This window comes from Oryctolagus cuniculus, chromosome 13 (assembly GCF_964237555.1).
Source record: "Oryctolagus cuniculus chromosome 13, mOryCun1.1, whole genome shotgun sequence".
Classification (NCBI taxonomy): Eukaryota; Metazoa; Chordata; class Mammalia; order Lagomorpha; family Leporidae; genus Oryctolagus; species Oryctolagus cuniculus.
Window position 1 is genome coordinate 51,051,685 of NC_091444.1, and position 13,941 is coordinate 51,065,625.

The window sequence follows — 13,941 nt, forward strand, 5'->3', positions numbered from 1 at the left end:
CTCCCGGAGTGTGCGTCCGTGAGATGCGTAGACTCGCTTCTGCTTTCAGGCACAGCATGAGGCAGGTGCGACATCTCGCGGACGCGAGGTCCCCGGACCGTAGGAGGGGCGGGGCCGAAGGCGAGCGTGCAAACCGGAAGTACGCGAGGGGCGAAGGGCGCGGCCCGGGAGGTTACGGGCGCGCGCTTCCGGCCGGTGCGTCGACGTCGGTCTGGCTGCGTAGGGTGGCCCTGCAAGCTCCTTTCCTGGGCTGGGTGGGCCGCCGGGGCCCCGCACCTTGCGCAATCGGCTCCTCCAAGGCCTTCAAGTCTTCGCTGGTCTTATCGTAGGCCGTGACGACATGAGCAACAAAGAAGGTGGCGTCCTCAGCAGAACGGGGTGTAGTGTATCCCCAGGGGTGGTTCTCCAGCCTGTGCGAGCTCACCCTTCTCTCGCGGTTGAAGGATGTCCTCTTCCTAGCACGCTCGGGGAAGCCGGGGGCGGGGGGATTGGAAAGCGGCTCTTCTGCTTCTGTCCTTGGCCGGGTTGGCCGCTGTGTGTACGCCTCTCGGTTTCTTAAGTCTTCGAGCAGTAATTTTCGCCTTGTTTGATGGTTGCTGCACCTGTGCCAGATCTAGGCCCTCTGTGGTGAAAGCCTGGATGGTTGGGGGGGGGGGGGGGCGGGCTGTTTTGCGTCAGTCTGCTGAGAAAAGCCGTTGTGGGTATCTGGTTTTAAAGGAAGAAAGGGGGTTGCCTGTGTTGTTTCGCAGACTCTTGGTGATGGAAGATCCCTATCCACTTTTTTTCTTCTTTTCTGCATAAGGATCAGGAGGGTTCAGGAAAAGGAAGCACGACAATTTCCCACATAACCAGAGAAGAGAAGGGAAGGATGTTAACTCTTCTTCACCTGTGATGTTGGCCTTCAAATGTAAGTTCTCTGTAATGTCAGTTGGTGATGGGGAGAGAACTAAAGGCTGTAACAGAAATTATTCTTGCCATATTGTGCACGAGAAAACAACCCCTAAAAATTTAAGGTGTGTAGAGGTGACATTTAATTTTTTCCAGAGGTTTTGTGAGAGTGCCAGTTCTGAAAAGTCTGAATTTCAAAGGCCTCGGCATTTATGCCCCATTAGTGTAAACAACCACGTTAGTAAACATGTGAACATTACCTCAGTAACGGTGAACGTCAGTTAATAGTAGCAATGCCACATACTTGAAAGTTGCCGTGATCTCATATCTTCTCATTTAGGTGCACTTGCCCTTTTCTCAACATACTGGCTGTCAGTTTGCTGCTGATTGCAAAACAAAAAATCCTCATTCCACTGTCCTCTCTCCACTTACCTAGGCCTTACAGTCTCGTGGTTCATGAATCTAGGAGGGGCTTATCTGGCTCCTTCTGACTTCATTTGCAGTCATCTGAAATTGTGATTGGAGATGGAGGATCCACAGCTCTTGTCGGCCTTCTTACCTCCCCTCACTGCTCTTTCCCTGGGGGCCTCTCCATGGTGCTGCCCCAGTGGCTTCATCTATGATGTCTATCTTACAGAGCAAGGAGGAAACCACAATCCCTTTGTCTTTTTTTTCCTAAGTTCCATGCATTACCTTTTTTTTTTTTTTTTTTTGAGAGAGAGAGATTTTATTTATTTATTTGAGATAGAGAGGAGAGACAAAGAGAAACAGGACTTCCATCCGCTGGTTCACTCCCAAATAGCCACAATGGCCAGAGCTAAGCTGATCCAAAGCCAAGAGCCAGGAGCTTCTTCCAGGTCTCCCACGTGAGTGCAGAGACCCAAGGACTTGGGCCATCTTCCACTGCTTTCCCAGGCCATAGCAGAGAGCTGGATTGGAAGAGGAGCAGCGGGACTTGAACCAGTGCCCATATGGTTTGCTGGTGCCCTAGTCTGAGGCTTAGCCCACAGTGCTGCCCCAACCCCCTTTATGTCTTAATCTCAGGCAGTTTTAGCTCTCACTTTTGCCTTAATGTATTTGTTACAGCAAAGGCATTTTAAAATTGATGCCTTATTTTTAAGGGGAAGAGTATTGGGTACCACCTTTTGAAGTAGAGTGCCAAATAATTTATAGGCCTATTTTAAAACCACAGTAATCTTCAGAGCTCTTTTTTTTTTTTTTAAAAAAGATTTTATTTATTTATTTGAGAGGTAGAGTTACAGACAGTGAGAGGGAGAGAGACAGAGAAAGGTCTTCCTTCTGTTGGTTCACTCCCCAAATGGCTGCTACAGCTGGAGCTGCGCCAATCTGAAGCCAGGAACTTCTTCCTGGTATCCCATGCGGGTGCAGGGGCCCAAGCACTTGGGACATCTTCCACTGCTTTCCTAGGCACATTAGCAGGGAGCTGGATGGGAAGAGCAGCAGCCGGGACTAGAACGGGTGCCCATTTGGGATGCCAGTGCTGCAGGCAGAGGATTAACCTACTGCACCACAGCACCGGCCCCCAGCGCTTGCTACAGCTAGCTGTAATTGAGTCAAGAGCATATTGACAGAGCCACATACTGAGTGAAAAAACTAGTGGGTTGGATATTCCCAGCCTTTCACACTTCCTTGACACGGTGGTTGTTTTCATGCATATTTATCTTATGTTTCTGATCCCTTTAGCCTGGAATTGCTTCTGATTTGATGTCCCCACTACCCATCTAGTGAATTCTTCTTTTTTTCCCCCCAAGATCTAACTTAGGTTATTAGCTTTGAAGCCTTTCTGATTTTTCTCCCAAGCAGCCTTGGTGATAGACTCACATTCATTCATATACATCCACCTGGTAATGAAATATTTAAGTATCTGCTATGTTCTAGCCTGTGTTAATGGAGAACAAGAAGAGTGTGGTTCTTTCCTAAACCCTTTACACATATTAATTATGGTTGTATTTTATTTAATTTGTTTATGTCCCTGTGTCTTGTACTGGAATGAGCTTTTTGGCGACAAGGAATTCTGTCTTTTGTAATCATAGTATCTGACTCTGCTCATTAAAGTATTTATAATAAATAGTGAAACAGGTTCATGTTCATTATCTTTAACTATAAGGCAAAATCCTGGCTAATTATTACCTGGGTGTTGAAGAACCAGATATGTTGACATCTTTGTCAGCTACTAAGTTAGTTAATAGCTTAATTAAATCCTCTTTTTAAAAATTTGTGTAGAATACATTTTTGCCTCCTCATAGGCCAGGCAGCTTGCTGAACCTTTAGAGTAAAAATGCTTGAGAAAATAAGTAAGTATTAAGAAAGTTAAGGGTTTTTTCCTTCTCCTTTTCTTTTCTTTTCTTTTTTTTTTTAAGTTTATTTGAAGGACAGAGTTAGAGAGGACATCTGTTTCACTCCCCAAATGGATGTGATGGCTGGAGCTGAGCCAGGCTGGAGCCAGGAGCCAGGAGCTTTTTCCTGGTCTCTCACGTGTGTACAAGGGCCCAAATACTTGGGCCATTCTCCACTGCTTTCCAAGGAGCATTATTAGTAGGGAGCTGGATTGAAAGTGGAGCAGCCAGGACTCCAACGCTCATGTTGGCATCACAGGCAGCAGTTTCACTTGCTGTGCCATGACATGGGCCCTGAGACTTAAGGGTTTATTGGTAGTTCAACCACTAGGGCTCCAAGTTTATACTTGAAATTTGGTTAAGTGACTATATTTTAAGCATTCTTACGGACAGTACGGTTCACTGATTTTACTGCTTCATAGTGGTATTGTGTATGTACTTCAAAACCTCACGTTGGTTGGTTATACCTCAGTAAATTGGGGAAAGAGATAGCAAAGAATAGGGGAAAAGGTTACAAACTTAAAAGAAAAATCCCGGTTTGTTTGTTGGAGATATTTATATTGTATGTGGTGAGGTAATTTTTAAAATCATATAATTTAGGTGATTAAAAGTAATTAAGTAGTTGTGTGTAATCATTTTGTGATAATCTCATGTTTACCACGTTAGAAGATTTTTTTACAATTGGAACAGTATGCCCATTGTGAGGCTCTGAGTGGTAATACCCTGTTAAGTCATACTTATAGTTAAAGAAATAATATTTTGGTTACTGGCAGAGCCTTTGATTTCCAAGACCTTTATAAATAAATAAGATGGTTTTGTCTTCTTAACTTTTATAGAGTAGATAATAATTGCTTTATTGTATAGTAACTTTTTCAGTATAGTCTTTTTTTTTTTTTACCAACTAATTACTTTTGTTCTAAGAAAAAGTCATTTCTCATCTTTATTTCCCTCATAAGATTTGCCAGGTGTTCCTATAAAAAGTTTAACATAAAAACTTAACTGGTCTGTTGGAAGATTTTCAGAAAAGAGAAATGATTACATGGGAAGGTTTTAAAGGGAAACACTGACTGCAGAGGTAATTTGAGGAGATGGTATTGTTGTCAAGCTTAAGCCCAAGGTTTTAAGAATGATACTTAAGTATCTTTAATGTTCTCAGAACTACTTTGCCAACAAAATTGTGAAGTTAATTTCATTAAAAGGAATCATCAGATGAAGATTTTACTGTTTTTGATTGAGTAAAGGTGTTTTCTTTTAACTTTTTATTTTAAAATGTCAACCATGGAAAAAAGGAAGAATAATATAGTTGGAAAATAGTATAGAGAACTTCTTTATAACCTTTACTTAGATTGAGCAGTTTATAGCATTTTGCCACTTTTACTTAATCACTATATGTAAATTTACATATGTGCACACATTATTTTTTTCTTAGCTATTTGAATTTAAGTTGTACTTTTTGTGACTTCTGTACTCCTTTATTCTTTAGGATATATTTTTTAGAAATAAGAATACTCTCTTACAGGAGGGATCTCCAACATTCATGAAAAATGTGTATTATGGAAAAAAATCATGAATTTCAAAACTTTTTTCACCAAAATAGACATCATTTAATTTCATTTTTCTTGAACATTTTGAAGTGCCCTTGTATAACTTTAGTGCCATTACTAATTTCAGGATATTTAGCATTAATACAGTACTTTAATCAATGGTATGTATTTTGACAACTGCCCCAATAATGTCCTTTTTAACATTTTGTCCTATCAGTTTCTAGTACAGGAATATATATTGCATTTACTTGTCATGTCTTTCGTTTCCTGTAATCTAGAACTGTTTCTTAGCTTTTCTTTGTCTTTTGTGATAATAACATTGAGAAATACAGGCCTTATTTATAGAATATCCCTTTCTTTGAATTTCTTTTTTTTTTTTTTCTTTCCTTGAATTTGTTCAATATTTCCTCATGATTAGATGAAGCCTATATCTCCCTGGTTGTGATACTTTATAAGTGATGATGTGTCCTTGGGCATATTATAAAAGACCAGAGTATATGAGAGTCTGGAGTTTGTTAAATATAATTTAGGGTCATTAGGGAATTTTAAAAGATAAAATACATTTTGATTTTTTGTTTTCTTTGAAAGAGACTATCAGAGAGAGAGATATCTTCCATCCTCTGGTTCACTCCCAAATGCCTGCAACAGCCCCAGCTGGACAGTGCTGAACCTATGAGCTTGAAACTCATAACTCAAAACTTAATCTACGTCTTCCACATGGGTGGCAGGGACCAAAGTACTTGATCCATTACCACTGCCTCCCAGAGTACACGTTATCAGAAAGCTGGAATTGGAAGTGGATCTGGGATTTGAACCCAGGCACCCTGATATAAGATGTGTGTTCCAAGCAGCATCTTAACCTCTGTGCCGAATGTCTAGCTCCTAAGATACATTTTTAAAATATCAGTCAGCAGTAAAAAGGCAGGACTGGGCAGAAACAGAGAGACCAAGCAAAAGTCTTTTCTGTAGTATAAATAACAGTGATAAGTTGGGTTAGGGTGGAGGCAATGCAGGTGATAAGACAGATTTAGCAGTGCTTTAAAATTAATTTGTAGAGGTAGGTGTTTAGTCTCACAGTTAAGTTACCTGTGTCCCGTATCAGAGTTCTGGGGCCAATACCTGACATTGGCTCTGACTCCAACTTCCTGCTAATGCTGACCCTGGTGGACAGTACTGATGACTCAAGTAATTGGGTTCCTGCCACCCATATGGGAGACTTGGATAGAGTTTGTGGCTCCTAGCTCTAGTCCGGACCCAGCCCTGGCTGTTGCAGGCATTTAGTAAACCAGTGGGTGGAGAGCACATGTTCACTCTCTCGCTCTTCTTCTCTGCCTCTCAAAATAATTAATTTTTTTTAATTAAATTGATTTATATTTTAACTTGTGAAAAATTTGTATTTTGTTTCAGTAGCATTGGCATACATTTTGGAAAGTAATTGCTAGACAGCTAAATAGCCTTTGATGTTATAGGAATATGAGTGTTCAGTTTCTTTGAAAAAGACTGCTAATTCCCAGGAGATTGTATACCAGTGGGTAGAAATGTTTAAGCTCAATAAAAGCATATGCTCTTATGTAGTGTGTTGTACTGCCCATGACTTCAGCAAGCAGTTCATTGAAGAGACATCTTTTGAACCTCTACCTTCAGGCATTGTTTTGTGTTCTGCAGATAAAGTGTTGAAGACATGGCAGTAGCCTTTATGAATTTTATATTCTATTAGTTAATAAGTAAATGTGTAAGCAAGTAATGTAATTTTGACTAATGAAGGATAAATGCTAAGAGTACATTAATGAAGCATAGTAAGGGAGAGTAAGGAAGAGGGAGACATGATAAATATTAGGCTGAGCAGAATGATAATTTGAATGATGAAAGAGAAATATGAAATGATCAGAGGAAATAGTGTTCTAGAGAAGAGCAGTAACAGAAACAGAAGAGTCAAGAAAGGTACAAGCTTGAAGAATTAGGACTGATATGAAGTTTGGCTGACACATGAACTTGGGTAGGATGTCAAGACAAACTGACGTTGTAGAGGCATGAATTTACTATTTAAATATCCTTGACTCTAGATTATTTTTCCTGTAGGTGATTTAATATGTATGGAGACTCTTAGTTATACTGGTGTATTAAATGTTAGTTATGTATATATTATAGCATATGTAACTATAAAACATAACAGATTTGTATTCTAGGAAAGGTAAACGATTTTCCTTCATTTTATTTAATATATCCTTTTGCTCTGTTATAAGCATACTCATAGCACTCCAGATGGAGTCTTTTAAACAGTAATAAAAAGTAACTGTTTTGTTATTTGTTAAAACTTTTGAGTAAGGAAAAACTTTTGAGGCTTTTAGTAAGATAGACCTAAGTTATTTGGCAATTAAGAACACTATAGACAATGGATATTAGAAATTACTTATAGTGTTCAGCTTTTTGTGTGAAAATTACTGTCATTAGCACTATGTAATATCATTAGCACTGTGTTCTGCTTATTATGTCTTAAATGATGGCAGGTCTGACATATGTTCTTCATGTTGTTTGATAGACTTTGGGTCTATGCTTATATAACCATATGCATGCTTACAGTTATAATAATGTGTTCTTAGCCTTTCAACAGGAACTTGATGCAAGACATGACAAATATGAGAGACTTGTGAAACTTAGTCGGGATATAACTGTTGAAAGTAAAAGGACAATTTTTCTCCTCCATAGGATTACAAGGTGAGTGAGTATCTTTAAAATTTGTTACAGATTAGTAGTTTGTTTTCTGTGTGTGCCTGTGTTTGCGCACGCTTTATACCTCAGTGGGCAATAACTAGCTCATAGAATATGCTATAACTTTGTTAATGTTGAGATTCAGAGGATATTAGCAGATTCATTTGAGAAATATTTTAATAAAAATAGGGAAAATTCTTACTTTTGGAGCAACTGGAGATTTTATGTTCTGTTAAAATAGATTGTGTTTGTGAAAATATAAAATTTTTGTTAACTTATTGCAGCTCATTAAATTAAAGCTCTTCTTGGGTGTTAGATGTGAAAATTTTAATATGAGATAAATATAAAGGATCTGCTTAACTTACCTTCTTACTCATTTCTCATGGCTCTGCAATCTGGTTTCCTGCTCACAATTATTTTTTTAAGATTTATTTATTTATTTGAAAGACAGAGTTACAGAGAGGCAGAGAGAGAGAGAGAGGTCTTCCATCTGCTGGTTCACTCCCCAGATGGCTGCAGTAGCCGGAGCTAGGCCAATCCGAAACCAGGAGCCAGGATCTTCTTCCAGGTCTCCCACGTGGGTGCAGGGTCCCAAGGACTTGTGTCATCTTCTACTGTTTTCCCAGGCCATAGCAGAGAGATCAGAAGAGGAGCAGCCAGGTCCTGAAATGCGCCCAAATGGGATGCCGGCACTGCAGGCAGCGGCTTCACCTGCTATGCCTCAGTGCTGGCCTCTGAGTCACAATTTTTAAAATTTCCTTTGTTAATTTTCATGTTGTTAAATTTAATGCATAGTCTTCTGCCTTTCTTATTGTACATTTCTGTATAATATGATATTGTTGACTACTTAATTTTTTGAAAATTCCTCTTCTTTCATTCAACTCTAACATTTTCTTTATGAGGACTTTTATCTTTTTTTCTTTTTAAAAATTTTAGATTTTTTTTTATGTTTGAGATAACATTTTTATTTTAAATTACACTCAAAGGCTTAATGCTCCACTAAATAAAGAGTCCAACAAGTAAAAAATAAAAAGACCACGGTTCAGCAGGAGTATATGCAAGGGCTAGAAACAATAATCAAATGAAGAGATGTCAATTTCACTCATATGCAGTAAATTTTAAAATAATCACAGGTCACTAAAACTATAGTAGTATATCATTCTTAACAGTTTGTTTGACAAAGATATAAAAGTTTGACCAAACTATATTTGCAGAAATACTGATACAGAGATTTCTTTATTTTTTCTGTTTTTTGATATTTTTCCCCCACATATAAGGGAGAACATGCAATATTTGTAGAACTTTGTCATTTTTTTTTTTTAGGCAGGCTTTGCATGTTTTATAGATTTCTTGGTTGCAAGTAAAAGAAATCAGCATGGGACCAGCATTATGGCCAAAGGTGTAAGCTGCTGCCTTTGATGCCACTGTGTCTCATTGGAGCATCAGTTCCAATCCTGGCTGCTCCATTTCTGATCCAGCTGCCTGCTAATCTGCCTGGGAAAGCAGCGAAAGATGGCCCAAGTACTTTGGCCCATGCCACCCACAGGGGAGACCTGGATGGATTTCCAGGCTCCTGGCATCAGCCTGGCCCAGCCCAAACCATTGCAGCATCTGAGGAGTGAACCAGTGGATGAAAGACTTTCTCTCTTTCTCTGCCCCTTTCTCTTTGTAACTCTGCCTTTCAAATAAATTAATTAATTAAAAAAAAAAAATAGCTTAACCTATCCTAAGCTGAGCCTAGAAGAAAATTACAAAAATTAAGATGATTCAGGAGTATTTTATAAGTGTAGCTGAGTGTCTTCCATCTTTCCATCTTTGTTTGCTTCATATTTCATTTGAGCAGCTTCCATTGCTAACACATGTCTAACTCACAACTCCCCTGCTCGTGTGTTTTAGGTCCAGCTCCTACGGATTTTTGTTACAAATTGCAGATGCCTCTAGAAGAGCAGTTCTGATTGAGTTTACACTAAATTATAAAGTATTTAGTGAAGACCAAATATTTATCCGCTGTTTGTTATCAAAAATATTATTGAAATATTGCATTCACTAACTTAAAACTTTTCAGATAATCCTGTAATTCTTTAATTTTTATTCTATTTAAGTTGAAGTAGAAAATGCCTGGCCCGTGGACCATGAAAGGCCTGTGAAATCATTTGCTCTGGCCCTGCCAGGGCAACCATATGTGGGGCTAGAAATTCAATAAATCCATAGCATACTAATTTTAAAATTGATAATTTTGTATGACCTGTGAATGAAGTCATAAATAACCAAAAGCCCTTGGCAGAAAATTGTTTCGCACCCCTGGTTTAAGTGGAAGCAAATTTGCCATATATACATTTATTGAAATGTGATACTGTTAACCTTGTTTTTTTTTCTTACTCTCTGAAAGTAATTTCTGCTTTTTTTTTTTTTTTGCTGTATCTAGTTCTAGTACAACTTGTATATCAAGCTTGTACTAATTCTATAGAGAGAAACAACACTTTCAATTAATTATGGACCTTTTTTTTAGTAGCAATTGCAATAAATTTTCATCAATATTCAGTAGTTTAAAATAATATAAAAAAGTAGGAATGTGACAGGAGAACTTACTGTGTTAGAAAAATCTACAGGGGCCAGTGTTGTGGTGTAGCTGGTAAGGCCGCTGTGTGTGATGCCAGCATCCCATATGGACACTAGTTCTAGTCTCAGCTGTCCCACTTCCTTTTTTTTTTTTTTTTTTTTAAAGATTTATTTATTTATTTGGAAGTCAGAGTTATACAGAGAGAGAAGGAGAGGCAGAGAGAGAGGTCTTCCATCCTCTGATTTGTACCCCAGTTGGCCACAGCAGCTGGAGTTGCACCGATCTGAAGCCAGGAGCTTCTTCCTGGTCTCCCAGGCTGGTGCAGGGGCCCAAGGACTGGGCCATTTTCTGCTTTCACAGGCCATACCACAGAGCTGGATTGGAAGTGGAGCAGCTGGGACTCAAACTGGCGTCCATACGGAATGCTGGCACTGCAGGTGGCAGTTTTACCCGCTATGCCACAGCACTAGCCCCCGTGCTCCACTTCCAGTCCAGCTACCTACTGGTGTGCCTGGAAGAGCAGCAGAAGATGGTCCAAGTGCTCAGTTTCTTGAACCCACGCAGGAGACCTGAAAGAAGGTCCTGGCAACTGACTTTGGTCTGGCCCAGCCTTGGCCCTGGCGACTAAACGAACCAATGGCTGGAAGATCTGTCTTTGTCTCTATCTCTGTAGCTCTGCCTTTCAAATAAGTAAATAAAAAGAAAGATAAAAAAAGGTACATTGGACTACTCACATTTTTCCACCAAAATGGAAAAATTCAATGTTTATTAGAAAATATTAATTACTTAGAAAATAATGATCTTTAGAAAAATAATGGCATAAAAATAAAGCAAATCGGGGCCAGCACTGTGGTTTAGCGGATAAAGCCGCCATCTGCAGTGCCAGCATTCCATATGGGCGCCGGTTTGAGACCCAGCTGCTCCACTTCAGGTCCAGCTCTCTGCTATGGCCTGAGAAAGCAGTGGAAGATGGCCAGAATCCTGGGGCCCCTGCACCCACGTGGGAGACCTGGAAGAAGCTCCTGACTCGTGGCTTCTGATTGGCCCAGCTCCAGCCACTGTAGCCATTTGGGGAGTGAACCAGCAGATAGCAGATCTCTCTGCCTCTGCCTTTCTGTAACTCTGCCTTTCAAAATAAATAATTCTTTAAAAAAAAAAAAAAAGTAAAGCAAATCAAAGAAGTCAGCCATACTACTCAAAGATAGCCACTATCAATTAGTACATTTCATTTTTATAAAATGATTTATTCATTCAAAAGGCAGAATGACAGAGAGAGTGGCAGAGACAAATCTTTCCTCTGTTGGTTCATTACCCAAACAGTGGTAACATCCAGGGCTGGGCCAAGCCAAAGCTAGGAGCCCCACCCAGATCTCCCACATAGGTGGCAGAGACTCAACTACTTGAGCCCTTATCTGCTGCTTCCCAGGCACCTTAGTGGGAATCTGGATCAGAAGCAGAGTAGCTGGGGCCTCAGACTAGCACTCTGATAAGGAAGCAGGCATCCCAAGCAGTGACTAAACCTGCTATGCACATCAGCCCCTGGATTTCATATTTTACATACTCTGTTTCATATTCCTTTTATCACGTTATGGCCACTGTGAACCTGATTCTGATTAGTAAACTGAAGAAAAATTACAAACTTCAGAAAAGTAAAAATAAAATATGAAACAAATCAGCCAATCACCATACACAAAGATAACTGCTGTTATTAGTAGATTTCATGTTTTAATTACAAATTATTTTCTTTAATAGACATGGATAGCCAATTGCCAGTGAATTTTTATAGTTTGTATCTTTCAAAAGAATTTGTCCATTTATTCTGAATTTTGAAATTTATTAGCATAAACTTGTTTATAATATTCCTTCATTATCCTTTTAATGTCTCTGGGGTCTGTAGTTAGGTTCCTTTTCTCATTCCTAATGTTAGTAATTTGGTTATTATTTTACTTTGAACAATATGGTTTTTTAAATAAAATTTATATTTACCTATATATCTACCTTTGGATGTTGTTCATTCTTTTATATAAAGGTACAAATTTCTTTTTTCCTTTGGCCTAAAGAACTTTAATATTTTTGTAGTGTCAGTTGGCTAGTAGTGATGGATGCATCAACTCTTTCTGGCTCTGTAAGCTATGGGACTTGTTCTGCCTGCTCACTTTTTGATGGTTCTTTTTTCCAGTCTTGCGTAGTCTCTTCACTGCAGTGATCACTACTCAACTGGAGACTTAAGGAGATCTCTTGTGTAGATCTCTGAAGCCATCTTTGTACAACTTTCTCTTCTGTTACTCTGCCCCGTGAATCTTAGTTGTCCTAACCCCTTAAACGCTCAACTCCTCCCTTACTCAGGCAGATTCTAGGCTCCATACATGTTTTTTGTCCTTGCACTGGCACTTGGAAACTCTTTGGACAATAACGTGGCACAATCATAGGGTATATATTGTCTCTCCCCAGCCCCTATCACTGTCCCATGCTGCCTTTGTCCAAAGTTTGAAACCATTGTTTCATATATTTTTTCTTTTTGTTTAAAAACGGAGGAAAAGTCCAGTCCTGAGTGAATGTTAACATCTATAGACGTCATGTTTTTATTAGCAGAATTTTTCTTGTAGATATGATCATATCATAAGTAACAAGTTTTGTATACTTTTTTCACTTAATGGTATGTTATAAAATTTTCCATGTTTTTATACACCATCAATAAAATTTAATTCTGGTTTTGAGAAAGGATGTAAAAAATATATTTAGTCATGCTAATTGATCAGTTTTTCAGTATCAAAGCATCTGATACTAAAAGTTCCCAATATCTTAATTATAGTGCTCCTGATATGGAAGAAATATTGACTGAATCGGAAAATAAATTGGACAGTGTGAGACAAAAGATACTACAGGTAGCCCAAGAGTTAGCAGGAGAAGATATGCATCAATTCCATCGAGCCATCACTACAGGTAAGTCTAGGTTCACTTCAGTGGTAGCATTTTTTTTTAAAATATTGTACTAGATTTATGTGTGAGTCGCATGAATTTTAATTTATACCTGGTGAAATTTTGGCCTTAAAAAACTGCAACTTTTAAGTAGCAACATAAAGTGAATCTTTATGTGGTGGTCCCAGCAGTATGTAGAAGTGGTCATTGATCGATTTTTTAATAAGATAATTGAGAACACAGATTTACTAAGATGAACTTTGTTATTATATAGGGAGTATTAGAACACATTTCTTTTCCAATTACAAGTACATCTCACTGGTGGCTCTTAAGTTTTCATTTTATTGGATTGTGAAAGAGAATGTATCACTTAGCCAGATGACCCCAGACGACATAATGTGACTTTTTATCTGGAAATTTTAAGATCATACTGGGTTTTATGTATTCACTTAGAAAGGTTCGGAAATTACTAGGTTTTGGTGGTTGTCACCATTTTCAAATTCGTTTGAGAAATATGTAAAGTTTAATTTCTTTCCTGTTTATCCTTAACATGATCTTATTGACAGGAGAGATATCCTGTAATTCAGATATATCCTAAGATTTGCAGAAGGAGTAGGAATTGAGTTCATTTGGTATCTGCTGAATATATATGTCCTTGTTTGGTCCAAATATTTATAGTTTCAGCACTTGCTTTTTCCGAAATGTTGAGATGTCTTTTTAGTATTGATAAGAGAATGCCAGCATATATTGTCAAGTCAGGGAGTACATTTTTGGGAACTCAAATGATAACTCAAGAAGTTATGTGAGGAATTGTTATAATATGTTCCCAAAGGAGATTAGTCCTATAATTTATTGGTAAGTAACAAGTTTATTTGGTTTTGAATTAATACCACATATAATAAACATGATTTTTAAAAATTTATAATTATTTGAAAGAGGAAAGGGAGAGAAAAAGAGAGAGATA

At 38.5% G+C, this 13,941-nt stretch overlaps 1 protein-coding gene and 1 pseudogene across 1 annotated transcript in view; one reads left to right on the forward strand and one right to left on the reverse strand.

Moving 5' to 3' along the window:
- The window catches only part of LOC138844973 (small ribosomal subunit protein mS35 pseudogene), a 71,263-nt pseudogene that overhangs the window by 13,081 nt on the left and 44,241 nt on the right, over positions 1 to 13,941 (reverse strand).
- TSNAX (translin associated factor X) overlaps positions 166 to 13,941 on the forward strand; it is a 40,441-nt gene continuing 26,665 nt past the window's right edge. Inside the window, exons 1-4 of the mRNA XM_002717369.5 lie at positions 166 to 356; positions 803 to 907; positions 7,390 to 7,504; positions 12,871 to 13,001. Coding sequence (XP_002717415.1) covers positions 341 to 356; positions 803 to 907; positions 7,390 to 7,504; positions 12,871 to 13,001 — 367 coding nt within the window. The 5' untranslated portion in view covers positions 166 to 340. The remainder of the gene's footprint in view (positions 357 to 802; positions 908 to 7,389; positions 7,505 to 12,870; positions 13,002 to 13,941) is intronic.